The 27,943-nt window shown below is 42.4% G+C and overlaps 1 protein-coding gene across 1 annotated transcript in view; it reads right to left on the bottom strand.

Annotated features, from left to right (window-relative positions):
* LOC126215376 (intermembrane lipid transfer protein Vps13) overlaps positions 1-27,943 on the bottom strand; it is a 442,186-nt gene that overhangs the window by 385,127 nt on the left and 29,116 nt on the right. The window contains exons 8-12 of the mRNA XM_049942070.1: positions 26,358-26,595; positions 24,507-24,627; positions 16,891-17,137; positions 15,341-15,429; positions 3,800-3,971 (exon numbers count right to left, since the gene is read on the bottom strand). Coding sequence (XP_049798027.1) covers positions 3,800-3,971; positions 15,341-15,429; positions 16,891-17,137; positions 24,507-24,627; positions 26,358-26,595 — 867 coding nt within the window. The remainder of the gene's footprint in view (positions 1-3,799; positions 3,972-15,340; positions 15,430-16,890; positions 17,138-24,506; positions 24,628-26,357; positions 26,596-27,943) is intronic.

Here is a 27,943-nt window from a genome sequence, read left to right as displayed (position 1 = left end):
ACTGAAATGGTGAATGAAAATTTGTACAGAGTCCGGGATTACAACTACGATCTCCTGCTCTCTAGGCAGATGCGCTAACCACTATGCCACCCCGGCACAGTGGCTTTGCACAACTGCACAAACAACACTAGCACGCCTCACTCCTCAAAGTAGATTCCCATTCGTGCCTCCGCCCATTTGGCATGCCCTAAGGGGCTCTCCAACAGTATTGGAATAGCAGCTCACTGTGAAACAAAACGGGTGAGCCTGCCAGACACCTAGGTACAGGTGCTTTAATCAAATGAAATTTCTCATCCCATCCTGTGACCGAGGATTCTGGGTGACTTTTCTGAACTCTACCCCTTTTCCTAAACCTCTCCAATCCTTTTCCTTCACCTCTCTCTCTTCCGCTTCAAACCTTCTGCCAGAGGAAAGAGCCACCGGCTCCGAACACTTGCACGAGTACAATCTTCTTTTATGAGTGTATTTCTCCTGTCACAGCTTTGTGAGTAGATCTCTTTATCTATCCAATTACATTACATTACATATGGTTACAAATACCTTTTCAAGTAACTAGAATGAGATTTTCACTCTGCAGCGGAGTGCGCGATGATACGAAACTTCCCGGCATATTAAAAATGTGTGCCGGACCGAGACTCGAACTCGGGACGAGGTACTGGCAGAAGTAAAGCTGTGAGGACGGGGCGTGAGTCGTGCTCGGGTAGCTCAGTCGGTAGAGCACTTGCCCGCGAAAGGCAAAGGTCCCGAGTTCGAGTCTCGGTCCGGCACACAGTTTTAATCTGCCAGGAAGTTTCACCTTTTCGAGTGTCGTCATAGACGTTTGAGACTTGAGAAAGTCTCTGTAACCGTATAGTTTCATTTGATTAAAGTACCTATGACTGGGTTTCAGACTGGATCCTTTGTTTCATTTAATACTAAGATGCTACCCCAATAACAGCTGGAGAGCCTCTGCAATGTTGTTTGAATTTAGGGGGAATATCAAATGGGCTGAGGTGTGAATGGGAATTTGGACTGAGAAGGAAGGCGAGCTAGGGTACTCGGTGCAGTTGTGCGAGGCCACTGTGCCAGGGTGGTGTAGCAGTCAGCACATCTACCTAGTGAGCACGAGTCCCAGGTTCGAATCCCAGCCTTCGTACAAATTTTCGTTGGTCATATCAGTCTGAATACATACATCATAGATGTCAGACTTAGATAGGTCTCTGGAACCATATAGTTTCATTCAATAGTAATGCACATTATAAATTTGATACCTTTTGTTTTAAGGCATATGTTGAAAGTGAGGAACTGATGCCCATCATTTTATTTCTTAAAATATATGAGATGCAGAGCCAGCACATTCTGACTGCTATGGATTTAAATCACCAATTTAGTATTGGAGGGCAGCGTGGAGGGTAAAAATCGTAGACGGAGACCAAGAGATGAATACACTAAGCAGATTCAGAAGGATGTAGGTTGCAGTAGGTACTGGGAGATGATGAAGCTTGCACAGGATAGAGTAGCACGGAGAGCTCATCAAACCAGTCTCAGGACTGAAGACAACAACAACAACAACAACAACAACAACAACATGAATTTAAACCTGTGGTGAGAAGTAGGGGCAGCTTCTACATGCTTTGTAAAATGCATAAACCCAACAATCTTCAATAGCCCATTGTAGCCAATTACTGTATGCCTGGCAAAAGAATCTCTGCTCTTGTCAAAACAATTCCAACAATTGCCCAGAGCCTAGCATCTAATATCAAAGATACTAAGCACTGACTTCACCATTCCCACCCCTTTACCTCCCGGATCCCTACTCGTCACTGATGATATCACCTCTTATGAACCACATCTTTCATGGCCACGGCCTTGCTGCTATCTAACACTATCTCTCATTATAATGTATACGGACAGATAAAAAAATCTACTCACCGAGCGCTAACAGGGGGCGCGCACGTGTGTTCGAGGTTCATCTTCGACACGTTCTCACCCTTCGAAAATGATTTGTGCCAGAAAAAAATCTTGTTCTTTTGATAAATAATGTCCCCCTTAGGCCTGTTTCAACTTCTGAAAGATCACACTCGCATTTCCCAAGTTTTATGTTTAACTTGACTGCATAACATCGCTCTAAATTCTGCTGTTTCATTTTCGTAACACACGACAAAAATGTGACTCCGTTGAGGGAATTCTCAAAATCACGAGATAGCTGCATGGAGCTGAAACTCAAACTGAGCATCTGGAAGGGATGAACACCCTGGCCTACACGAGCAGAACAACACGGCATTGCCAGATTGCTCAGTGTCGTCAGCCAATCTACTTTCCTCACACACCTCTATGTTTATTTGTAAATTAGAAGTCGGTATGTCTCAATGTACTTAATATACAGGAGAAATAGATATGATTTTTTCACGTGGTTGGCAGAAAGGTGTTATTTTCAAAACAAAGAGAACAAACACTGTACAGGGTTATTACAAATGATTGAAGTCATTTCACAGCTCTACAATAACTTTATTATTTGAGATATTTTCACAATGCTTTGCACACACATACAAAAACTCAAAAAGCTTTTTTAGGCATTCACAAATGTTCGACATGTGCCCCTTTAGTGATTCGGCAGACATCAAGTCGATAATCGAGTTCCTCCCACACTCGGCGCAGCATGTCCCCATCAATGAGTTCGAAAGCATCGTCGATGCGACCTCGCAGTTCTGGCACGTTTCTCGGTAGAGGAGGTTTAAACACGGAATCTTTCACATAACCCCACAGAAAGAAAGTGCATGGGGTTAGGTCGGGAGAGTGTGGAGGCCGTGACATGAATTGCTGATCATGATCTCCACCACGACCGATCCATCGGTTTTCCAATCTCCTGTTTACAGAAATGCCGAACATCATCATGATGGAAGTGCGGTGGAGCACCATCCTGTTGAAAGATGAAGTCGGCGCTGTCGGTCTCCAGTTGTGGCACGAGCCAATTTTCCAGCATGTCCAGATACACGTGTCCTGTAACGTTTTTTTCGCAGAAGAAAAAGGGGCCGTAAACTTTAAACCGTGAGATTGCATAAAACACGTTAACTTTTGGTGAATTGCGAATTTGCTGCACGAATGCGTGAGGATTCTCTGCCGCCCAGATTCGCACATTGTGTCTGTTCACTTCACCATTAAGAAAAAATGTTGCTTCATCACTGAAAACAAGTTTCGCACTGAACGCATCCTCTTCCATGAGCTGTTGCAACCGCGCCGAAAATTCAAAGCGTTTGACTGTCATCGGGTGTCAGGGCTTGTAGCAATTGTAAACGGTAAGGCTTCTGCTTTAGCCTTTTCCGTAAAATTTTCCAAACCGTCGGCTGTGGTACGTTTAGCTCCCTGCTTGCTTTATTCGTCGACTTCCGCGGGCTACGCGTGAAACTTGTTCGCACGCGTTCAACCGTTTCTTCGCTCACTGCAGACCGACCCGTTGATTTCCCCTTACAGAGGCATCCAGAAGCTTTAAACTGCGCATACCATCGCCAAATGGAGTTAGCAGTTGGTGGATCTTTGTTGAACTTCATCTCGAAGTGTCGTTGCACTGTTATGACTGACTGATGTGAGTGCATTTCAAGCACGACATACGCTTCCTCGGCTCCTGCTGCCATTTTTTCTCGCTGCGCACTCGAGCGTTCTGGCGCAGAAACCTGAAGTGCGGCTTCAGCCGAACAAAACTGAGTTTTTCTACGTATCTGTAGTGTGTCGTGACCATATGTCAATGAATGGAGCTACAGTGAATTTATGAAATCGCTTCAATCATTTGTAATAGCCCTGTATTTGTACGATGTAAACTTACTGGGAAATAGCATTCGACTCCGCCGGAGGTTTGAAGACGTCCGCCAGTTTATTAATTGTCGATGCATCGTACACGACTTGCAAGGGTCTCGAACTGACGTGGATACGCTGGTCGCACTTTCCGTCCAGAGGATTAGTTTCAAACAACACGTCTAGAAGGGCAACCTTCCCACCTGAAAAAAACAGACAGTTTTACTTTAGAATTAGAAAGATAGTTATCCTAGTATAACACAAACTCATATACATTATGAATGTCTGTCAAAAGGTAGCCTGATAGCTTCATACTACAATGATTACAGTTTCTAGTCTTTATGTAGTTTGCAGAAGATCAGAATGGATTTTATCATTATCATTGGATGCTATATTTCTCAGGCAGCATTCCTTTTATAGTTAATTACTTTACAAAAATTGTATGAAAAAACTGTAGTAAGACCAAGATTGATTAAATTTGCAGTGTGCTTTCTATGCAGCTGATTCAGATTAACAAGTACCACTGAATCTCCATTTCTTAAAGAATCAAACTCCTATGTATAAAACAGTTTCAAACTTCCAATTACTTTACAAATAATTGGGTGCATTAAATATTTGATGTTAAGCATGTAAGTGAAAAAAAGTTTAGACAACATTTGAAATTATGTTTAAAGCTTGTTGGAAGTTGTCAAGTGCTCTCATTACAAAAATATGGATGAGTAAAGTCTGGGTAATTCGAGCTCCATTTTGAGCAAAAGCTAGTTTCTCAGACAGCTCAATGTTTATATCACCATACAGCGGAGATGCTGAGCACAGAAAGGTGCAACAAAAAAGACTGTCAGGAAATTAGCTTGTGGCCACCAAGCTCTTTGTCAAAAGTAGACAACATACACACACGCACTCAAACAATCTCAAGTCACACACACGACCACAGTTTCTGGCAGATAAGACACTCTCTCTAGCTGACAGAAACTGTGGTCATGTGTGTGTGACTTGCGTTTGTGTGAGTGTGCGCGTGTGTGTATGTTGTCTGCTTTTGACTAAGTGCTTGTTGGCTAAAAGCTAACTTTCCAAGAGACTTTTCGTTGTGGCTTTCTGTGACTCAGCATCACTGCTATATGTTGAGTAGCAACTATCCTTTTCGTTACATTGTTTCATTCCATCCTGGGTTTTCCATTGTTCTATGTTGATTTTGTCATATCTCCTGAACCGTGTGTCTTACAACGATACAGTTTTGTGGACATATTGAATGGCACAGATCAATATTTAGGATAGAGTTAGTAGTAAACTATGGAAAGTCCAAAAGAACAACAAAATAGAACAGATAGAGTGCTATTCACCGCATAGAGGAGATGTCTGCACATTCATCTTTTCAGAGATGTTAGCGGGACTCTGATTTAACATACTGTACTGGACAGCAAACACCTTTCAGCTGTCTAATTTCCAAACTGTTATTTTATTTGGCTACCAGTTTCGGAGATTTACTACAGCATCTTCAGGCCCGTGTGCTGACAACACAGGTAACAGTATGAAACAAAATAACGATTTGGAAATTAGAATGCTGGAAAGTAGTTTATTTGAATTCCCCTGCATAGAGGAGATGTTTAGTCGCAGACTGGCACAATAGGAAAGACTGCTGAAAGATTTAAGCTTTCTGACAAAAGTCCTTCATTCCAAAACAGAAACAAACACAAACACAAACACAAAAAGACACACACACACACACACACACACACACACACACACACACACACACACACACACACACAAAATCCTGTCAATTTAAAGGAACTTTTTTCTTCCTATTGTCTTACCTAAGCAGACAACAGTGTCATCTGGGCAAATTTCACCACATTAGTAACAGTGGCTACCAATTTAAATTGCCTCAGCCTACATGTAAGGCTGTCCCATGTCTGTAATGTCGACAACTGCCACTAAAATGTGTGTACTTCTATGCTTTGCTCAACATAACACACAAACAGAAAATTGGTCACTCTTGTCTCTCTGCCCACCACTTTTAGTATGCTGTAAGCTGTAATAAATCCTAGCGGGTAAAGCCTACATATGCGATATAAATTGGATCACCATTGTAAAAATATTTGATTTATACTTCCATTCTCCTTTAATTAATCTGGCTGCTCTGTTGACATCAAGAAAACTGCACTTGCACATTTTAAGAGCTGACATCCACTTGTTCTTGTTTCAGACTCCTCTCCTGAACTATCTGAGACTGGGACTAAAATGCGACTGTATCTGCGGTGGGCAGCAGTCTCAGGGGAGCAGGGTAATGGTGGGGGAAGGTGCGTTGTCCTGTCTGTAGAAGCGTGCACAGATGTGGTGCAGACAGGACAGTGGTGTTAATGCAGTGTCGAGAGGCTGTGCTGGGGGACAGGGTAAAAGATGAGAGAAGTAGAAAAGGGAAAAGACTAGTCAATTCATTGGTGGGACAGAAAGCATACGAAGTACTGAAGTGGGAGCAGGGAGCGGGATAGGACGGTGGAGGGCAGGCACTGGCGAAAGTAGAGGCTAGGGGGGTTGCGGAAACGAGGTCGAGTCGTGGTAAAAATTGCTGTTTTGAAGAGCACGCCGCAGCGTGTAGTGTGAAGCAGTCACCCTCCGTTTCTGGCGGTGGCGCCACTGTGACAATCGCAGCTTTGGTGTCTCCCTCTCGGGGGGAAGCGGAAAGGTAGCCTGTTCACGTGAATTTAAGGGGCGCTATGAGCCAGTCAGTCGGTCAGTCTGGCTCAGTCTCTCATCCCCAGCTCGCTAGTCTGCCTCTCGTCTGCATTTGTTAGGCAGTTAGTGTGTGTCTGTCGTACAGATCGACCTTTGAGGCCGGCAAATGAGTCTTTCCACTCCGCCAGTAAGAGAACTCGGCGAGTGGTCACCCGGTCGGGGCTTAGTTCCTGCATCTGAGTCTGCGCGTTAGGCTGCCAGCTTGCCGAGTTTGCTCAGGCAATGGTCATTGGCGGATGCATCTATCAGTTGATCGGTCGCGCACTGAGACACGAGATGACTTGTCCGTCTTGAGCGTCGGCACACGTGAGGTCGCCACGCGAGTCCAGTGGGCCGCGCCGTATAGCGAGTGGTAGTGGCTTCGCGGTCGACACGAGAGCAACAGGAGTCAACCCACGACATCGGTCTGGCCGGGGCGAGCTGCGACGCCGTGAGACGGGAGATCAACGTGCCTTCCTGTGTCCGTTGAAGCGGCTGGCAGTGGACGGTTCGGGAGAGCGATTTGGGGGTGCTCCGCCAGGTCTTCTCGAGAAATCGCAGTTTATTAGAAGTTAAGTGATTGGTGATATGTTGTTTAATTTACTCTTGTTAAATTCTACTTGTTTTCTTGGCGAGGTCACCAACCGTTTTGCTTTGGGGTCATCCCACCATTCTTCTCCATTTGCCCACCTGCAGGAAGTTGGTTGTTTATAAATTGGATGGTCCGTTTTTCCCTTGTGGAATAGGGGTGAGTTAGAGCAACCTGCGGTTCGAGTTGTTCAGTAATCTCCCTATCTATCTACCGTACGTTAGTAGCTGCCTCTGTCATGTTTGTCGGATTTGGTGTGTTAACGAATTTATTGCTTGGAGCGTAACGGCCTAATTCCTGAAACATGTTTTGATCTTATCTTGAGAGGCGGTATCTGTGTACTGTAGGGCATCTTAACTTGTTTGGCCAACCCTGTAGAATTTTATATAAGATTGCATTTCATGGGCTTTTATTTAAATGATCATTTTAGTATATAAAGTTGCCACCCTTTCACCGTAAGACTTTCTTAGAAGTTAAAATCAAGTTGCACCTTCGGTGGGAAAGTTAAATATTTTAATTTTTAGTGTTTTGTACCATTTCCATCCCTCCTACCGGGGTGCAGTTTGTGTGCTTGTGTAAATTGTTAAAACTTTTAGTTTGAAGTAATCTGGTGTGTTGCAGATTTGCACCAGTGTAGTCTTTCAGAGGCTGTTGTGAGCGGTCGTAACTACGGCCGTGTCAAAAGGGAGCGGCAAGGTTCTCTGCCCGAAAGCTCATACAGTCAAAACTTGTTTCTTTCCGTTTCTGAATAAATTATGACTTTGATATTTAGAGGGTGCTTTCTGATTATAATTTTAAATCTGTTTCTTTTGAAAAATGCTTCTAGGCACTAGTAAAGTGAATAAAATTCCCATTTGTTAAAAGCAATTTGGTTACAATTTCATCAGTTACTCCCTGGCAACTACTTCCATGCTTACACAGTGTGATTAAATGCGTTAATGTTCTTGATGAATCGCTAGTAAATAAAAATAAATTCTTAAGAATATTCTTGGAAACTAAATCACGGTTCAGAGGGGTATATCTCAGGAAGAGTTCCCATGTGCGCAATTTAAAAAAGATTGCGTTTGTAGGAAGGATTCACATGGCACAGGTTATGAAGCAGTCATTAAAGTGGAGTACATTATGCTGGGTGGCATTTTCAGCAACTGGGTGGTCCAGCAGTCAGTCTGCCACAGTTCAGAAGTGAGCATCCGTGTTGACAGACGGCTTGTTAGTTGTCGTGTTGATATAAAAAGCAGAACAGTGGTCACCGTTTAGTTGGTAGATCACACGGCTGCTTTCACAGACAACCCTGCCTTTGATGGGACAGGAGATGCCTGTGACAGGACTGGAGTAGGTGGTAGTGGAAGGATGTATCGGAATGGTCTTTCACCTGCTAGGAACATTCGATAAGTAATGCAACACGTTTTCTCATCAGCCAATCTTGCTCAAAAAATGTGGAATTTGTTATAGGATGTTGTGGAATATTCCCATTTCAGCTCCCACAGTTTCATGGAGTTCCAATAGGTGGTGGCACTACACGTAGCCTTCAAAATAGCGTCTGTAACGGAGGTGTATACTGAGCAGAGAGCTGCCACTGGGTTTCTTCTGGTTGAAAACCAGACTGTCAGAGATATTTGTAGGCACTTGCAGAATGTCTACAGAAACCTGGCAGTGAACAAAAGCACTACGAATCATTAGATGAGGCATCTGTCATCATCACAACACAGTAACATAAGCCTATGTGATGACCCCTGTACCAGCTAGCCACACACAGCTGTGACTTCTGTAATGACGGAACATGCAGACACTCGCTGCTCGATTTGTCATCACTGCTGGCGGTGTTGACATTCTCATCCACATACAGAAGACCACAGAGAGCAACTGAGACCATCCGTGCACAACTCATTGCACATTAAGGGACTGATCGTGACAATGTTTTGTTGAACATCATCGTAGGCATTGAAACCTGGGTTCATCACTTCGAACCAGAAACAAAACACTGTCCACTGAGTGGCACCACACCACCTCTCCTCTGAAGCCGGTAAAGTGATGCGGTGACGGTCTTCTGGGACTTTGAAGGGGTTATTCTGTTTGATGCCCTCTCTCTCGGTGCAACAATCAACTCCGGAGTGTACTGTGCTAAACCTCACGATATTGAAGGAACAACTTCGGCAAGTTCGTCACATAAAATTATAAACAAACTTCTCCTTCTCCATTACAATGCAAGGCCTCGCACAAATCTGTACACCTGAGATGAGCTCACAAAACTTCACTGCACTGCTATTGCTCGACCACCCTACAGCCCGCATCTCACACCTTCCTATTTCCATCTGTTTGGCCTAATGAAGGATGCCCTCTGCTGGAAGCAATACGTGGGTGATGGGGAAGTTATCGATTCGGCAAGACATTGGCTCTGACGTCAACTGACAGGTTGGTACAAAGCGGGCATACGTGCCTCCCAATAATGTAATATAAATCCATCACATTGAACAGAGATTATGTTGAAAAACGGGGTTTTGTAGGGAAAAGGGTGGGGAATAATATGGTGTGTTGGAACCCTGAATAAAACTGACTTGCTTTCAGGAAAAAGAAAGTATTGCATTACTTATTGAATGTCACTCTTGGGTCTATTGCAGGGGTACGAGCTACGAGGCAAGGGGTTGGGAGCAGGGTCGGAGTAGGGATGGACGAGGATGTTGTATAGGTTCGGTGGGCAGTGGGATATCACTGTACGAGGGATGGGGAGGATAGTGGAGATGTTCCTCATTTCAGTGCGTGGCAAAAGGTAGTGAAACCATGGCAGAAAGTGTTATCCAGTTTCTTCAGTCCTGTGTGGTACCGAGTCACGAGAGGAATGCTGCTTTGTTGTGGCAGGACATTGGGACTGAAGGCATCAGTGAGACCGTCGGCATAATCGGAGAAGGGTTGCTCGTCACTACAGATGTGAGAATCACAGATGGCTATGCCATATGGAAGTGACTGTGGTGCCCCGTAACATTTCCGCAAGAAAGACTCTGGCATGCAGACAGCCGCGCGAACGAAAGTACAAAAAACAGTACACTGACAAGAGGTGTTTTTTTGTACAGAGGCAAGTGTGAAGGCACTACCTGTGTACAGCCTGACTGGTGAGCAAGTGTCTAAACTTGCTGATGGAGTGCACTATTCCATACTGCCACTAGCTGAAGGTGTGTTGGCAGGGCTGCCACACAGTATGCAAGCAGGCCAATCCAAGAACGTCAATAACAGTAAAGGCACAAACGAGAATGGTTGATTTTGGGTGAAGATCAAGGTTAAAAGTTACTGTTACATGGTTGCCAATTGTAATTGTGTAAGTTTATGGTAGAAAAACTCATGTTTAAAGCAAAGTCTCTGTTGAAAATAATTTACATAGCTAAAGAAAGCAGAAACCCCGCTCTCTTTCAGTGAAGCACTCGCACTTCGGAAAATAATAGACCGAGCATAGGAAGAAGTCAATCTGGAACTCACCAGCAGGTCCAGCTCATCTTTATATATATATATATATATATATATATATATATATATATATATATATATATATATATATTCCACGTGGAATGTTTCCCTCTGTTATATAATTCTACTGTACGTGTGTATGTCACTGAACTCCTAAATGGCTGGACCAATTTGAATGAATTTTTTTGTATGCATTTGGGTGGCACCCTGGATGGTTTATATTCACAAATGATCCCACCAGATGGCGCTGCAGTCGGTATCTAGGTTATTTATCTATACTGCAACGAAACGGCTGGATTGATTTGAATGAATTTTTGTGTATGCATTCAAGTGGGGGCCTGGAAAATTTACATTCTTAAATCAGCACGGTAGGTGGCATTGTATTTGTGTGTGCAATATTGAGCATATTATATTCAGATATAAGTTACGTGCATAGGATTTCGTTTATTTTTTGACATTTTAATTTGAGTGTGTTATATTATGTGTGTTTCGTTATTCTGACATTTTCATTTTTTTACGGTGTCTTTTGATATTTCAGGTGTCTCATTTCAGTGAATATTAAGTGTATTATATCCACATATAAGCTACGTACATAAAACAATGCCATGTCTTCGTGGACAAGGAGGAAATATTGGTCGACGGACTCTGAATTCACAATTAGTCCAGAGCCGTCGGTTAAATAGATCGGCAGAAGATCAATTGACGGACAATGAAAAATTAAGAAACCAGGCTGCAATCAGACTTGCTAATGAAAGTCAAGAGCAACGCAACAAATGCTTTTGAGCTAATGCATTGAGACAAAGACTGGCCCGTCAACGAGTCACCGACACATTCAGAACACGTGAACAACAGCGTTTGCAAGTGTATCGCGCATTGACACGTGCATCACTTCTTTGCCTTGCGTTTGAATACGAGTCGGACGTCGACTATTCGTCACATTCACAAATTGTAATCGGTGCTATGAACAGACAATGCCAACACTGTCATGCACTCAAATACAAAGGTGAATCGGCCGGTTTCTGCTGCGCGTCTGGAAAAGGTGTATTGCCACCATTGAATTCGCCGCCGGAACAGTCAATTCATGCTTTCAAATGACATCATTTGGAGCAACAAAAATTGTTCAGAATGAGGATGGTCGCAACTTTCACTCAACGTTTAAGATTCAGGGCCAAGTGTATCATCAAATTGGTTCTTTAATGCCGATGCCTGATACCAATTCAAAATTTCTGCAAATCTACTTCATGGGTGATGATGAGCAGCAAATAAACGCACGCTGCCAGTACAACCGTATCGAGCAGATGCAGGAGTGAGAAACTGGGGGTATTTTAGAACAGTTTTTACAGAATCACAACCAGTTGGTCCGGTTGTTCAATACCATTTCAACAGACTGCAAAACGACAACTATACAGCAGACAAAGTACCATCTGGGTAGCACGCGGGCCGATATAATGCACCAACCATTAATGAAGTTGCAGTTGCTATGGTCGGCGACACATTCGAACATCGAGATATTCGAATCCAATGCAGAGATAACACAGTGCATACGATTGAAGACAGTCATCGCTCTTACGACGCTTTGCAATATCCATTGATATTTTGGGAAGAAGGAGAAGATGAGTATCATTTAAATATCATACAAAAAATGCAGGACAACGTCTGTCGGGTCTGCTAGTAACTATTATTAAAGATGAACATCTATCCAGTGTTAACTAATTGTACATTCAACCAGCTAAAGGGAAGATGGCATTAAACCTGGTGCTAAGCACAACCGCACCACCAGGGAACATGACAAAAAATCACAGGACTTCTTGCTGTGGTATGGGTGACAGGTATCTTAAATGGAGGTATTGTTGCTGGTCGGTAGGTTTGATGTGGACAGAGATACAGATGCAGCCATCCTCGAGGGAGATGAGAACATCGAGGGAGGAGGCTTGTTGTGTTCACGAGGACACTCTGTATTTGCAAGTGGAAGAGGAAAGGAAATGACTACAGGAGGTACATGGTACCCTCTGCCATGCACCATAAGGTGGCTTGCAGAGTATGTATGGAGATGAAGTAAATGCGGGAGATGATGTTGAGGATCTGGAGGAATGTGGACAGGTGCATATCATGAAGATGTCATCAATGTATCTGAATCAGGTGAGGGGTTTGGTTTTCCAGATGGTTAGGAAGGATTCCTCTATATGAACCCTGAACAGGCTGGAATGGGGTGGTGCCATGCATGTGACCATTGCTGAACCACAGACATGTTTGTAGATATTGCCTTCAGAAGTGAAGTATTGAGGGGTATGGATATAGTTGGGCATTATGACAAGGAAGCAGTCAGTCAGATATTGGGTAAGGTACTGTTAAATAATAGCATGGTCATGAATATTAGGGATGTTAGTGTGGAGGGACATGGGGGGTGAGCAGGTTGTTGGGTGAAAGGGGCCGGTGGAGGAAATGGTTGGTGTCCTTTGTACAGGAGGGTAGGTTATGGGTAATAGGCTGAAGGTGTCGATCTCATGAGAGCTGTAGCGATTTTCGTTGGGGGACCAACCACAATTGGGTGTCATAGGTAGTTGGGTTTATGGACTTCAGGAAGTATGTAGAAGGTAGGAGAAGGGGGAATGATTGGGGCGAGGACAGAGATGGACTGAGGGTTCTGGAATGGGCCTAAGGATTTGGGGAGGGCTTGGGTAGCCTGCTGAATTTCTGGAATGCAGTCATAGTGGTAGGGCTTGTATGTGGACATATCTGGCAGTTGACAGGTCCCCCTACCAGGTAATCCCTGCAGTTCCTAACCACAGTGGTGGAGCCTTTGTCGGTCAGGATCAGTTTTTAGGTGGTGGACTACAACTCTATTTGCAGATTTGAGACTGGTTTCCATATTGAGGGATTTTGGGAATGGCGGTGAGGAAAGATTTGAAGTCACGAAATTCTTTAATGTTACGGGGGAGGGGGAGTCTGAATAATTTGGGCGTAGTTGGGAGTGAATCACAGTTTGATGGAGGAGTGAACTGAGTCAGGAGGAGTTCAACATTGGCTTTAGTTTGTGTCCAATTGGTAGGGTTGGTGGCAAAAGTGTTTCCACTGTAGGGACTGGGAGAAGAGGAGGAAGTGTTTAACAATTAAAGCACGATTGAATTTTGGAGAGGTCCAAAAGGCAAGGCCTTTGGAAAGGAGTGATATTTCTGTGCAACTGAGGCTTTTGAAGGACAAGTTCACGACTGTACCTCAGGTTTCTGAATTCTGAATGGTCGTGGGAGGGAGTTTCTGAGGGTAAATGTAGGCCTGCGAGGCAGGAATTAGTGGTTATGAAGGGTTATGGGGGAGGTTTGATGGAGGCTCTTGTAAAGGTATTGGGTAGTGGAAGTCAAAGGTGGGAGGAGGAGGTGAGCAGGTTGGAGAGTTTTCTGAGGTGGTGTCATGCATGTTGCTCTAGTTCTAGAGGCCAAGAGATTCAGCAGGATGCAGGAATTTGGCACTGCAGAGCAGGAGAACTTTACAGATGAAGAGGAGGTATTGCAAGAAGGCTTGGGCAGATTTATGTCGTTTTGCTGGAATAGACTGGTGAGGGCTAATGGATTCAAGACAGACAGAGGTCACAGTGAAAGGAGGGGTTGATGCTGGAGATGGGCAGTCTGATGGTCTGGCCATTTGGGGGGAATCCATGGACTAGGTAACAATGTAGGAACAGCATGTGGGGGCTGGGTCTGGTTAGGGAGAGTGAAATTTTTGTGTACTTGTGTAGATGGAAGGAGCAGGCATTCATAGTGGATGATAAAAAAAGGGAAAATATGTGGGGAAAAACACAAAAAGGATGAAATGTAAGATGCATAGTCAAAAAGATAAAACCTGAGGGAGTAGGGAGTAGGTCCTAGAGAGAGAGAGAGAGAGAGAGAGAGAGAGAGAGAGAGAGAGAGAGAGAGAAATGAACTAAAATCAACAAACTGAAAGGCAGATCAATAAGGAAAATAAATAAAAAGATGATAACAGTGGGATGCAAGTCAGTGGCTGACTGTTTGTGAAGAGAGGGGTCGGCAGGCATAACTGGATATGGTAAGGTCAGTATCTACATGGTACAGTACGGAAAAAGAGAGCAGACGTGGTGACACTGAGGATGGGGGAGAGTTGGTTAGGTAGGTGATAAACTAAGGAACAGGAAGGTATACAAAAACACACAAAAATCAAAAATACACTAGTATGAATGAAGGTATGCAATCTATTTGAAGTTCCAAAAATAATTATATCAATGGGAAGAATCTGAAACATGAGACTGTCCACATCAAATATGCCAACTACATACACCACCTCAATTTCAGCAGCTGCCATCCATTCCATGGCAGTCCCTAGCATACAGCCTAGCCACCCTTGGTAGTCCCACCCGTAATGACTAGCAGTCCCTCTCCAAGCATGCCTACAGTCTCACTGACATCTTCACAGACTGAACTTACCCTCCCAAACCTGTCCAAAAACAAATCTCTTGCACCTTATATCTCCAATCTCCTATCACCAATCATCTCCCACATACCCACCACTATCTCATGTTATGCCTTGAAATGTGTGTCCAGCCAGCATAGCGTATAGAGGCACAGCGTTCTAACTCACCCTGTGTGTGTGTGTGTGTGTGTGTGTGTGTGTGTGTGTGTGTGTGTGTGTGTAGGGGCGGGGGGGGGGGGGGGGGGGGGAGGAATTATTTACATCTCACAACAGACAGTAGCATTTATTATGGTCCACTACCTCTGTGTAATTGAAACAAAATAGTAACATCAAAAAGGGAAGTTTAAAACTGCATCAAAACTGAAGTGCAGCTCAGCTCGTGGTACCAACCTGCTAAGTTTGTGGAGCTGATAAGCTGTGGCCGCTGCTCTCCCGTGTCCAGCCCAAACACTGTGAACTGCCCAACAGCTACGTGGACCCTGCAACAAATCACAGGTAACTCCAGTTAGATGGAGCTGCCGAAACCTTTTCTCGCTGACCAGCATTACCCTTTGCTCTGTATTGAATAACCTTCAAAGGGCTTCCTTTCCAGATGAAAATGTGCTCCAAACATGGCTCAACGAAGTCTCTGCCTCAAAACCACTATTTCAACAGTTGTTGTTGCTGTGGTCTTCAGTCCTGAGACTGGTTTGATGCAGCTCTCCACGCTACTCTATTCTGTGCAAGCTTCATCTCCCAGTACCTACTGCAGCCTACATCCTTCTGAATCTGTTCAGTGTATTAACATGTTGGTCTCCCTCTATGATTTTTACCCTCCACGCTGCCCTCCAATACTAAATTGGTGATCCCTTGATGCCTCAGAATATGTCCTACCAACCGATCCCTTCTTCTAGTAAAGTTGTGCCACAAATTTCTCTTCTCCCCAATTCTATTCAATACCTCCTCATTAGTTATGTCATCTACCCATATAATCTTCAGCATTCTTCTGTAGCACCACATTTCGAAAGCTTCTATTCTCTTCTTGTCTAAACTATTTATCGTCCATGTATCACTTCCATACATGGCTACACTCCATACAAATACTTCCAGAAACGACGTCGTGACATTTAAATCTATACTCGATGTTAACAAATTTCTCTTCTTTAGAAACTTTTTCCTTGCCATTGCCAGTCTACATTTTATATCCTCTCTACTTCGACCATCATCAGTTATTTTGTTCCCCAAATAGCAAAACTCCTTTACTACTTTAAGTGTCTCATTTCCTAATCTATTCCCTCAGCATCACCTGGCTTAATTCGACTACATTCCATTATCCTCTTTTTGCTTTTGTTGATGTTCATCTTACATCATCCTTTCAAGACACTGTCCATTCCGTTCAACTGCTCTTGCAAGTCCTTTGCTGTCTGACAGAATTACGTCATCGGCGAACCTCAAAGTTTTTATTTCTTCTCCAAGGATTTTAATACCTACCCCGAATTTTTCTTTTGTTTCCTTTATTGCTTGCTCAGTATACAGATTGAATAACATTGGGGATATGCTACAACCCTGTCTCACTCCCTTCCCAACCACTGCTTCCCTCTCATGCCCCTCGACTCATAACTGGCATCTGGTTTCTGTACAAACTGTAAATAGCCTTTCGCTCCCTGTATTCTACCCCTGCCACCTTCAGAATTTGAAAGAGTTACAGAATTGAAAAGTTATCCCAGCACTGACAGACTGTTATAAATAGTAAAGCAGAAAATATTACTGGTGACTAAAGTCTCTGTTACGTTTTGTCTGCCGTGTTCATAAAACTTGTGAAAAAATGCTGAACTTACGCACCAGCCCAAAAACTGTAAAATTGGCTCATTCCTCACCACAGTGGACTATCATAATTACAGTAAACAGAACAAGCAACCAACTGCACTAAAGCAGCTCCCTCCCGCAGATGCAATTCTCACCTCAGGGCCTGAGCGGCCGGCCGCCTCTTCAGGCTGACGCCAACACCCGCCAAGTCGGCCAGCATCACCCGAGGTGTGGTGTACGCGTCGTCGCGGACCTCCACTTGCAGACTCCCCAGCGTAAACTGCGCACTCAGCTCCACGAACTCCACGGGATACTGAGGTGGGGCCGCATTCTCCTGGTAGTCGATCGCTCGGAACAGCTTCGCCTTCTCCTCCGGTGTCATCGCATCTTCGAATTTCTTGGCTGTGAAAGACAATACAGTAGGTATGTATGTAACCGTAGCATACTCACAATACCATTTAGTTATTTATTAATTATTGCTGTGCTCCTGTTAAAGTTGCTAAGACAGAATACTGCATTAATTAGAATCCAAACCATTAGTAAGTAAGAATATAAACTACTGGTATTTTTATACTAACAATGCAGGCTGCATAGGATGCATACTAGCATAGAGCTGAAGTTGTAGTTGGTGCCCTGTTTGTGTTGTTAGGATTGCTCGTGTCTGCGGAAGGAATTTCTTATATTAAACTAATTAAAGTATTATTAGTACAGAAAACCAACCAGTTACAGTTTGCAACAAAGTAGTTTTATTTTAATTTTTTTTAGTGGATTTTATTGAAGTCTGCCATTTTATAAATCGACAATGCTAAGTTAATATTGTTATCGTTCAATCAGTAGCATGTGATAGCCATCATCTAGATCCTTAGTCTTGAAAACATTGACTACCATGGTCACAATATTTTTGTAACAGGAACACTAGCCATACCTAACAAGACATGAGAAGATAGACAGCCTAGTGGCAGTGTTCCAAGGTGTAAATACTTTAAACACAGACATCTGCAGACGGATATATACATTGAGGGGAAAAAAAAAAAAAAAGAAAACGGAGATATGTTTGCACAACACAGAATGTCAACAACATCACTTTGCATGGCCAAAAATGGAAAGCTGAAAATAAGGTTGAAATATGATCTGTGATACAAACAGTGTGATTACAGTGATAGAAGTGACAAACTAGCAATGGTAGTAGAGTTCATTAATGGCCAAAGCAAAATTCATAGCAGATGTTATTGACAAAAGTTGTACTGGTCTTTTTCCACAGTGTAGAGAAGTGAGAAAAAGTGTACTGCAAACATTTCAGAACATCTCCATTTATTTGATGGAGAAAAAAATACATAGACCAAAAGACAGGGTGTATCAAAAAGAATCATCTGATTAAAAAAAATCATAACTATTGTGTTACTTGAGATATGTGCATGAACAATGCACTGTTGGAAAGAGCAAACTCTTGAATTTTCCTGCTAGGTAGCAGCAAAGTGCGCTCACTTCAGTTCTAGGAAAAATAGTGTATGGACAACAGAAAGCGTATTGTGTTCTACATTTTGCACACTGCAAGTCAGTAATAACTCTTCAGTGCGATTTTCCTACTAGGTACGGTGTGGATCCTCTTACAGCACAGAGCAATGGACGAACGCATGAAAAATTCCAAGAAACGGGTTGTTTGTGTAAAGGCAAATCGACAGGCCATCCTTGAGTGTCTGACACAGATGTCAAACACATCCACTGTAGTTAAACAAGAAGTCCACAGGAATCCATTCACTGTGCAGCTCGACAGCTCTACATGCAACCAATGTCCACATGGTGTGTGTTGCGTTGACATTTACATGTTGTTGTTTTTGTTGTGGTCTTCAGTCCTGAGACTGGTTTGATGCAGCTATCCATGCTGCACTATCCTGTGCAAGCTTCTTCATTCCCAATTAACTACTGCAGCCTACATCCTTGTGAATCAGCTTAGTGTATTCATCTCTTTGTCACCCTCTACGATTTTTACCCTCCACGCTGCCCTCCAGCACTAAACTGGTGATCCCTTGATGCCTCAGAACATGTCCTACCAACCGATCCCTTCTTCTAGTCAAGTTGTGCCACAAACTCTTCCCCAATTCTATTCAATACCCCCTCATCAGTTATGTGATCTACCCATCTAATCTTCAGCATTTTTTCTGTAGCACCACATTTCGAAAGCTTCTATTCTCTTCTTGTCCAAACTACTTATCGTCCATGTTTCACTTCCATACATGGCTACACTCCATACAAACTTTCAGAAACTACTTCCTGACACTTGAATCTATACTCGATGTTAACAAATTTCTCTTCTTCAGAAATGCTTTCCTTGCAATTGCCAGTCTACATTTTATATCCTCTCTACTTCGACCATCGTCAGTTATTTTGCTCCCCAAATAGCAAAACTCCTTTACTACTTTAAGCGTCTCATTTCCTAATCTAATTCCCTCAGCATCACCCAAAAGAGTTAACTACTACATTCCATTATCCTCGTTTTGCTTTTGTTGATGTTCATCTTATATGCTCCTCTCACGACACGACATTTACATATGAAACCAAACAAAATTCAGCTACTGCAAGCTCTTCGTTAAGATGACCAACAACAGGTCGAGTTCTGTAATTTTGTTCTTGGCAAGATGGAGGATGACAGTTTTCTTCCACACTTAGTGTTTAGTGACAAGGCATCATTCCATTTAAATGGAAAGGTGAACTATCAATGTGAGAATTTGGAGTCCGAACAACCACATGAAGTTGTACAACATGAGAGGGACTCTACAAAACTTAATGTGTTTTGTGCAGTTTCATGGGAAAAGGTGTATGGTCCATTTTTCTTTGCGGAGAACACTGTAACAGGAAGTACATATCTTGATATGGTTCAGAACATTCTTTTGCCAGAGTTAAAGGCTGATTTGAATTACTACATTTTCCAACAGGACGGGGCACCGCCACACTGACATCTGGAAGTGCCGCAATTTTTAAATCAAAGGATAACTGAACGATGGATCGGTCACACTGGACCAAATGATTCAGCCTTACATTACTGGAATCCAAGGTCACCTGACTGTATGTGTATTTCTTGTGGGGGTTTATAAAAGACTGTTTATGTACCTCCATTACCATCAACTAAGAATGAAATGAGACATCGAATAACAGCAGCTGTGGAAGCTGTAACTCAAAGCATGTTCACTGCAGTGTGGGAACAATTTGAATACCGCATTGGCATATGCCCTGCATCTCAAGATGGACATGCTGAACACCTATATAAAGGTATGAAAGAAACCTTTTTGAGTTTTCCTTCACCAAAAAACAAAATCCGTTGTATATGTTTATTAGTTTCACAAATACAGACATGCCAAATTGGATGATTCTTTTTGATACATCCTATATATCAAACAACAAACATGGTATCCAGAATGAGATTTTCACTCTGCAAGGGAGTGTGCACCGATATGAAACTTCCGGCATATTAACTCTAGGACGCCCAAAAATGGTTTATGTATTTTAACTAAGGCATCGGTTTATAAATGTTAATTGTTATAAATATTGGATTGAGTGAATAAAAAATTGACATATTACAATAAAAAATACAGATGTGTTCATATACAATAGACTACTCTGAGTCCTCAACTTCACGGCAAGAGACACACTTCACAATTTTTTCTGAATGTGTGTTGCACACATGTTTATGACACTGTCCACAATACTGTTTTGCTGTACTTCTGCTTCTTTGTTGTAGCTTTTCTTACACAAACATGGCACCAACCTTTCCCTGCAGTAGGCTGACGTGCTTCTGTTGTTACTTCTTTGATTTTATTTTGTAGAATAATCTCCATTGTTTGAACAATTTGGTTAGATAACCCTCTTGCATTGGCACTTCTTTCTTCTACCTGAGATTTCACTAGTTCCATCCCAGCATGCAGAAGATAAAGTTTCCGTTTGTTGTGTTTCTTTCATTCCATCTTGGATGTTGCTGGATGAATAAGGTGGTTGCATTGATAGCACAAGTGTCGATGAGAGAGTAAAATACAGATAGAGGCCACATCTTTGTTCCCCTCTTTCAGGTGTACATATGCGCCAGTTGATCAATGGTATCAATTTCACCTTTATTGGAATTATAATATGCATTTATCTCGGTTTTATTCTTCTCTCCTCCAACAGTGCCTTTATCTTGCTGCATTGTTGACAACATCAGTAAGTTTTTACTTGGCTTCGTTTCTGCTATGTAGGACACCAAAGTTACTGGAGGCCTACGTGTTGATGGGTGTGTGAACAAGAACACTGATGAATATAGCTCTCGATTTGACGTGTTCTTCAGTATGTCTCGAATATGCTCCCTGTTTGACTGTAGAGTTCGTACTACAGTAACTTTGTAGTCTTTGTATAACTCTTCTGCCAAATCCACCGATGTGTAGTATCGGTCTGTAGTAATATTTTGACCAGTATTTTTCACAGGTGCTACCAGACGTTTGACGACAGCTGCTGAAGCCCGTTCTTCTTTCGACAAATTCTGAACATTACCTGCATAGGGTTCCATATTCAAGATGTATCTGTCAACTGCATCGGACATATGTGTGTAAGGATGCCATATTTGCCCGGTTTATCCTTCATAAATACTTTGAAGGGGCAGCGCCCTCTAAACAAGATGAGCATCTCATCAATGGTGAGGTGGACCCCTGGTTTATACAGTAGTCGATACCTATCATTCACTTTGTTGAAAACATCACGGATTGCTGTAAACTTGTCTGCTTCCCTTCCTAGCTGGCAGGTACTTTTGTCATCAAACCTTACGATTGCAACAAGTTCCTCGAAACGTTCTCTTGCCATAATACCCTTGTAAACTGGCCGACCCATTAGGTCTGACCGAAGATCATGTACACTGACAGAATTGTCCTTATTTGCCCCCATAAGTAACAGGATTCCAATAAAGGCATACAATTCCTTCTCATTAGACAATGTAACATTTTGCCTAACTGCCCCTTCATTTGAATGTTTTACTATAACATCCATGATGTCAGGCATAAGAAGTAACTTCAAGGCTTCTCCATGTGAATGGCAAACACCAGCTCGAGTTACTTCTGCCTGCTCTCTTACTATATTAGCAACAGACCTCCGAGGAATTTCTAGGCTGTGTGGTTACGTACCTTCTTCCAGACTTGGCCACAATAACATCCTGATGGTCACTGCCTGAAGCTGCACTATCTTCATCTTCTCTAACATCCACATCACTTTTCCGATCTGAATCGTACTCCATAACACCATCCTCATATTCACTTTCACTCCCCAAGTCAGAATCTACATCTAAAATTTCATTCAGAACTCCTTCTAAAGATGAGTCACATATTCTTTTAGTCATTTCTAAGTCTGGGTGTGAACAGTAGGGAACTGCTCTAACTCACTGCAAGTTTACAAGTTAAATAACAGCTGACTGACATCAACAATCACTTCCTCTGAAAGTAAACCGATTGTTGTGAATATCAGGAATACTAACCAACAAGAAACTAACTTGCATTGTTGTAGAGATGAGAGAGACGAAATCCTACTAAAGGAAATTTTTTATAGCAGAGAAGCCCAAGGGGGGGGGGGGGGGTTGTTGGACCCATAATAAGTTTATTTTTCTTTCAAAGCAGGAATTTTCTATAAAATATATTGACACTAATGTTTCATAAAAGAGCCAACAAACAATAACTCAAAGGGAATATGTAGTATGAAAGTTACTTGGGCAAAAGCAGGGGACATAAAAAAAATTGTGGGTTCAACGAACCACCCCCCCCCCCCCCCCCTCTTAGGTGTCCTAGGGTTAAAACTGTGTGCTGGACCGAGACTTTAATTAGAGACCTTTGCCTTACACAGGCAAGTGCTCTTCCCTGCGAAAGGCTAACGTCCCGGCTTCAAGTCTTGGTCCAGCACACAATTTTAATCTACCAAGAAGTTTCATGTCAGTGCACACTCTGCTGCAGATACAAAATCTCATTCTAGAAACACCCCCAGGCTGTGGCTAGGCCACGTGTCCGCAATATCTTTTCTTCCAGAAGTGCTAGTTCTGCAAGATTCGCAGAAGAGCTTCTGTTAAGTCTGGAAGGTAGGAGACAAGGTACTGGCAGAATTGAAGTTGTGAGGGTGGGTCGTGAGTCATGCTTGGGTAGCTCAGTTGGTAGAGCACTTACCCACAAAAGGCAAAGGTCCTGAGTTCGAGTCTTGGTCCGACACACAGTTTTAATCTACCAGGAAGTTTAACAAACATTGTATGTTTTTACTTTATCGACTATGTTTTGTTTTCTTTTGTTTTCTTTGTAAGTACCCAATAACACAAAAAAAAAAAAAAAAAAAAAAAAAAAAAAAAAAAAAAAAACAACATATTTTCTCCTTCAGTACGTATACAATCACTGTTTGTGGCAGCAGCAATAGTACAAGTACTGCCAGTATTAACTTTATTAGTTCATAGTATTATTTACTCATAGTGTCACAAAAGAAACTCAAATCATTTAACCCTATTTCTCATATTAAAATTATTATTTCTTAGGTAACTATGATGTAAAAATGTCCTGTATGTGTGAAACGCTGCTCCAATGTAAGAGATGGCTTGATAGCCCTGGTCAGGTCACGTTAAATTAATAAATAAATAAGTAAATACATAAATAAACTACACTCAGTGCCAAGATAAACAAGTATTGTGGTTGCCAAACACAGAGAAGTTAGAGGCTACAGTAATTATGGTTTAGTTCTGCTTTGTTTGTCTTTATCTCTTTTTTAGAGATGAATATGATGATGAAGCAGATCCAACATAAGAAGCCTAGATTTTTTTTCAGGTGAGATGAGACAAATTAGTGGCAAAAGGAGCAGGAAAGGAACAAACTAGTATTGCCCTGGCCGCAACACACCTCTCTGCATGCCAGAAAAGCTCAGGCTTCTCCATATAAAAACCAATTAAGTGTGAAATTGCTGAATAACTCGTGCCAAACATTTTTTTTTTAAAGGAGAAAAAATTATATTTGCTGTCATCACTATTGTAAATTTTGTAATCTATCAAACAACTAAAATAAAAACGAAAAATAAACCTTGAAGCTTGGTCATTTTCATTGTGCACAACCATTCAAGATACATTAAACACCAATATAACAGTAATATTTGAAATAACGGCATAAAGGCTGGTTCCCTGGGCCCAAAATTTTCAAAGTGTTTCTCGAAATGTTAACATAAATTTGAGTATTAGGGAGTCTTTTTCGAAGGTATTTGTTGAGAGTGTAGCCCTGTACAGAAGTAAAACATGGAAGGCAAGAAGTTCAGACAAGAACAGTACAGAAGTTTTTAAAATACGGTGCCCCAGACAAATGCAGAAGGTTGATGAGCAGATCAAACAAACTAATGAAAAAGTAGTGAACTGAACTGGGAAGAACAGAACTTTATTTCAGAACCCGATTAGGAGAGGAGATCAGTTGGTACGTCATATTCTAAGCCATCGAGGAATCGATGGGTTTAGTAAGGGACGGAATTATGGAGATGGGGGAGGCAGGAGGGAGAATTTAGAGGGAGGCCAAAACTTGACTATGATATACAGGTTCAAATGGATGTAGGTTGCAATCTGAAAGCGTCAGTAGCTACAGGCAACACAATAACGAATAACAACACAAAGGGGGTGTCGATGGAGCCCCAGTGTGTAATTATTTCTGAGGAGACTTATCACTTTTGAAGACTGCCACAAATCTCTCAATCACAGACCTGTGCAGACACAACAAAAATGAGAGTGCACGCCAGACCGAGAGAATAAGCTTACCGATGGCTGCCGCAGACAGTGTGTCCTCTTCGAGTTTGGGACTGCTCCCCCACCAGCTGAAACCGCCAAACCAGCTCTGCTGCTTCTGAGCCTGCTTCTTTGCTGCCAAAATTCGCTCTGCCTGCGAGGACAAAGAGAGAGAATGAAATTTAAGTTTCATTCTGCTGCATAGTGTGTTCTTAACAGTAGCAGAGTAACTTTTGTAAGTCAACCTGTGTTCACTGCCATTGGTACATTCTCTTTCCTTAGCAAAGTCTTCGATTGTACGTAGCACAATATGCTAACGAGGTACCCTGGGATTAACGACATCTGTCACGGACACAAATCTTTTTACGATTCCTTATCGTCGAGCTACAGTCAATGTGACCCAAGTATTAAAATAATGAAGTTGACTCACATTTACTGAAGAGGTGTATAAAATTAGGGAACAGCAACCACTCACCTATAGTGGATCAATGCGTGGAGCACAGAGAAATGTAACAGAAAACAGAATTAACAGTAGCTGTTCATAATTTCTCTATCTCAGCATTTTTCCACACTGACTATTCCTTTCTTCACCCCCTTTTAGTTTTCTACATCTTTAATTTCCTGACACGTATCTGTATCACATACAATGCACTTAGCTTTTTGCTCTTATTAATTTGTGCACAATGTTTTAGCAGTAATCTCTTTCTTGCTTATTACCCTATCTTCCGCCTTTAAGCTCTCGGGTTTACAAACCTTTGGTGCAGTCCACAACAATCAGTCTTTCCTTCTCATCCCGTCGAGTAAGTCTCCACTGACCTGGGATTCTGGGTGACTTTTCCGAACTCTACCCCTTTTCTTGAACCTCATCAGTCCTTCTCCTTCACCCCTCTTCCTTCCCCTTCAGCCCTTCCGCCAGAAGGAGCCGTCGGCTCCAAAAGCTCGCATACATAGTAACTATAATAGGTGTGTTCTCTTGCCAACACTTGGTGATTAGATATTTTTATCTATCCACTTACATTATACAATTCCATTAACTCTGTATTTCATACAAAAAAAATTATAATATAGAATAACATAAGTTAAAGCTTAACAGTCAACAAAAATACACACTTCTAACTTTGTATTCATTATCTAAATCCTGCACTAAAAATAAGAATTCTGCATACTTACTGTGGTGTGCGTACTGTAAGACCTTCGGTACACACACCATCAGATTATTTGACCTGTCGCTCTAATTAAGTAGGCGAGTGTCAGCAATATGTCTCGTGGTCTTATTGTGGCGTGTTTATCTTCTGCCGTTACGTCGGACGATAGAAATGCCACTTGCATGCTTAGAGTAGCAGATTGTACAGGAATATAATAATCTTATTAGGTACAGACTGAAACTTGACTTTAGACTGGTACAGACTAATGCAGATTGACTAATCGGGGGTCTGTACACTCGTTATAATACCTCGCGCGTTCAGGTATCACTGCGCGAGTGTGATCCGCAAGGAGAAAATGTTCTACGTTAGCAGCAATCTCATTGGCTGCGTTACATATTAATACGTGGATCGGCGGAAGCAGAATTTGGTCCGTCTCTAAGGCAGCGCCATCTCGTAGTGCGGAGACGGACGAGCGCTGCGCCCGCGCTGTTGTGCTTAGTGGGGCGCACTCTAGTGGGAAAGTTGTGTACTCGCCGACTACGCGGAACTATGTACACAACACTTACTATATTTTGTAGTATCTAATCGTGTCACACATCAGTTCGTCAACACACTGTTTCTGTGTACATCATAACGCACCTATGCAGACAATTCTGTACCACAAGAGGCCATATCGTGCAGCTACCACCACCATTAGAAAGCTAAAAAAGTTGAGAGAGATGCCATCCGGTGCACGTACCTCCACCTCGACCCTCTGGCGGATGATGACGATGTTGGTGAGTTCGAGCTCCTTCTCGCAGCGGTCGAGCGCCGCCTGCTGGTCGGTGGGCAGCTTGGAGCCCTTGGTGAGCTTCGCCTTGTAGAGCTCGGCATACTGCCTGCACATCGTCCGATGTGCCTTCATGTGCTCCCAGTTCCAATTACGGCGCCGCCGCCGCACTTCTTCCTCGAGCACACACTGGTACGCAAATTTCCACCTGTCAACAAGCCGAAGTGTCAGATCCGCGACGGCTCGAAAGCTACTACTCGTTTTGAATGTGACTAATAAGGGAAAACCAATACAATGAGGCACAACTTTATACAATTTTCAGTTTACAAAAGTTGGATCGTAGAAAATACGTGCTCAAACATACTGTATTTATCAGAGTATAAGATGACTCCCGTTTGTTTTAAAAAAAGAAAAAAAATTGCATTATGTTGGTGTCGCTGTGGTCTTCAGTCCAGAGACTGGTTTGATGCAGCTCTTCATGCTACTCTATCCTGTGCAAGCTTCATCATCTCGCAGTACCAACTGCAACCTACATCCTTCTGAATCTGTTTAGTGTATTCACCTCTTGGTCTCCCTCTGCGATTTTTACCCTCCACGCTGCCCTCCAATACTAAATTGGTGATCCCTTGATGCCTCAGAACATATCCTACCAACCGATCCCTTCTAGTCAAGTTGTGCCACAAATTTCTCTTCTCCCCAATTCTATTCAATACCTCCTCATTAGTTATGTGATACACCCATATAATCTTCAGAATTCTTCTGTAGCACCACATTTCAAAAGCTTCTATTCTCTTCTTGTCCAAACTATTTATCATCCACGTTTCACTTCCATACATGGCTACACTCCATACAAATACTTTCAGAAACGACTTCCTGACACTTAAATCTATACTCTAAGTTAACAAATTCCTCTTCTTCTGAAACGCTTTCCTTGCAATTGCCAGTCTACATTTTATATCCTCTCTACTTTGACCATCATCAGTTATTTTGTTCCCCAAATAGCAAAACTCCTTTACTACTTTAAGTGTCTCATTTTCTAATCTAATTTCCTCAGCATCACCCAACTTTATTCCACTACATTCCATTATCCTCGTTTTGTTTTTGTTGATGTTCATCTTGTATCCTCCTTTCAAGACACTGTCCACTCCGTTCAATTGCTCTTCCAAGTCCTTTGTTGTCTCTGACAGAATTACAATGTCATCGGCAAACCTCAAAGATTTTATTTCTTCTCCATGGATTTTAATACCTACTCCGAATTTTTCTTTTGTTTACTTTACTGCTTGCTCAATATACAGATTGAATAGCATCAGGGATAGGCTACAACCCTGTCTCACTCCCTTCCCAACCACTGCTTCCCTTTCATGTCCCTTGACTCTTATAACTGCCATCTGGTTTCTGTACAATTGTAAATAGCCTTTTGCTCCCTGTATTTTACCCCTGCTTCCTTCAGAATTTGAAAAAGAGTATTCCAATCAACAGTGTCAAAAGCATTATATCTATTTTAAACTAAGGCATTTAATAATTTTCTACATTTTTATAATACAAGAAGAAATAAA

Source organism: Schistocerca nitens, chromosome 12 (assembly GCF_023898315.1).
Source record: "Schistocerca nitens isolate TAMUIC-IGC-003100 chromosome 12, iqSchNite1.1, whole genome shotgun sequence".
Taxonomy (NCBI): domain Eukaryota; kingdom Metazoa; phylum Arthropoda; class Insecta; order Orthoptera; family Acrididae; genus Schistocerca; species Schistocerca nitens.
This window is presented reverse-complemented; position numbering and strand designations above follow the sequence as displayed.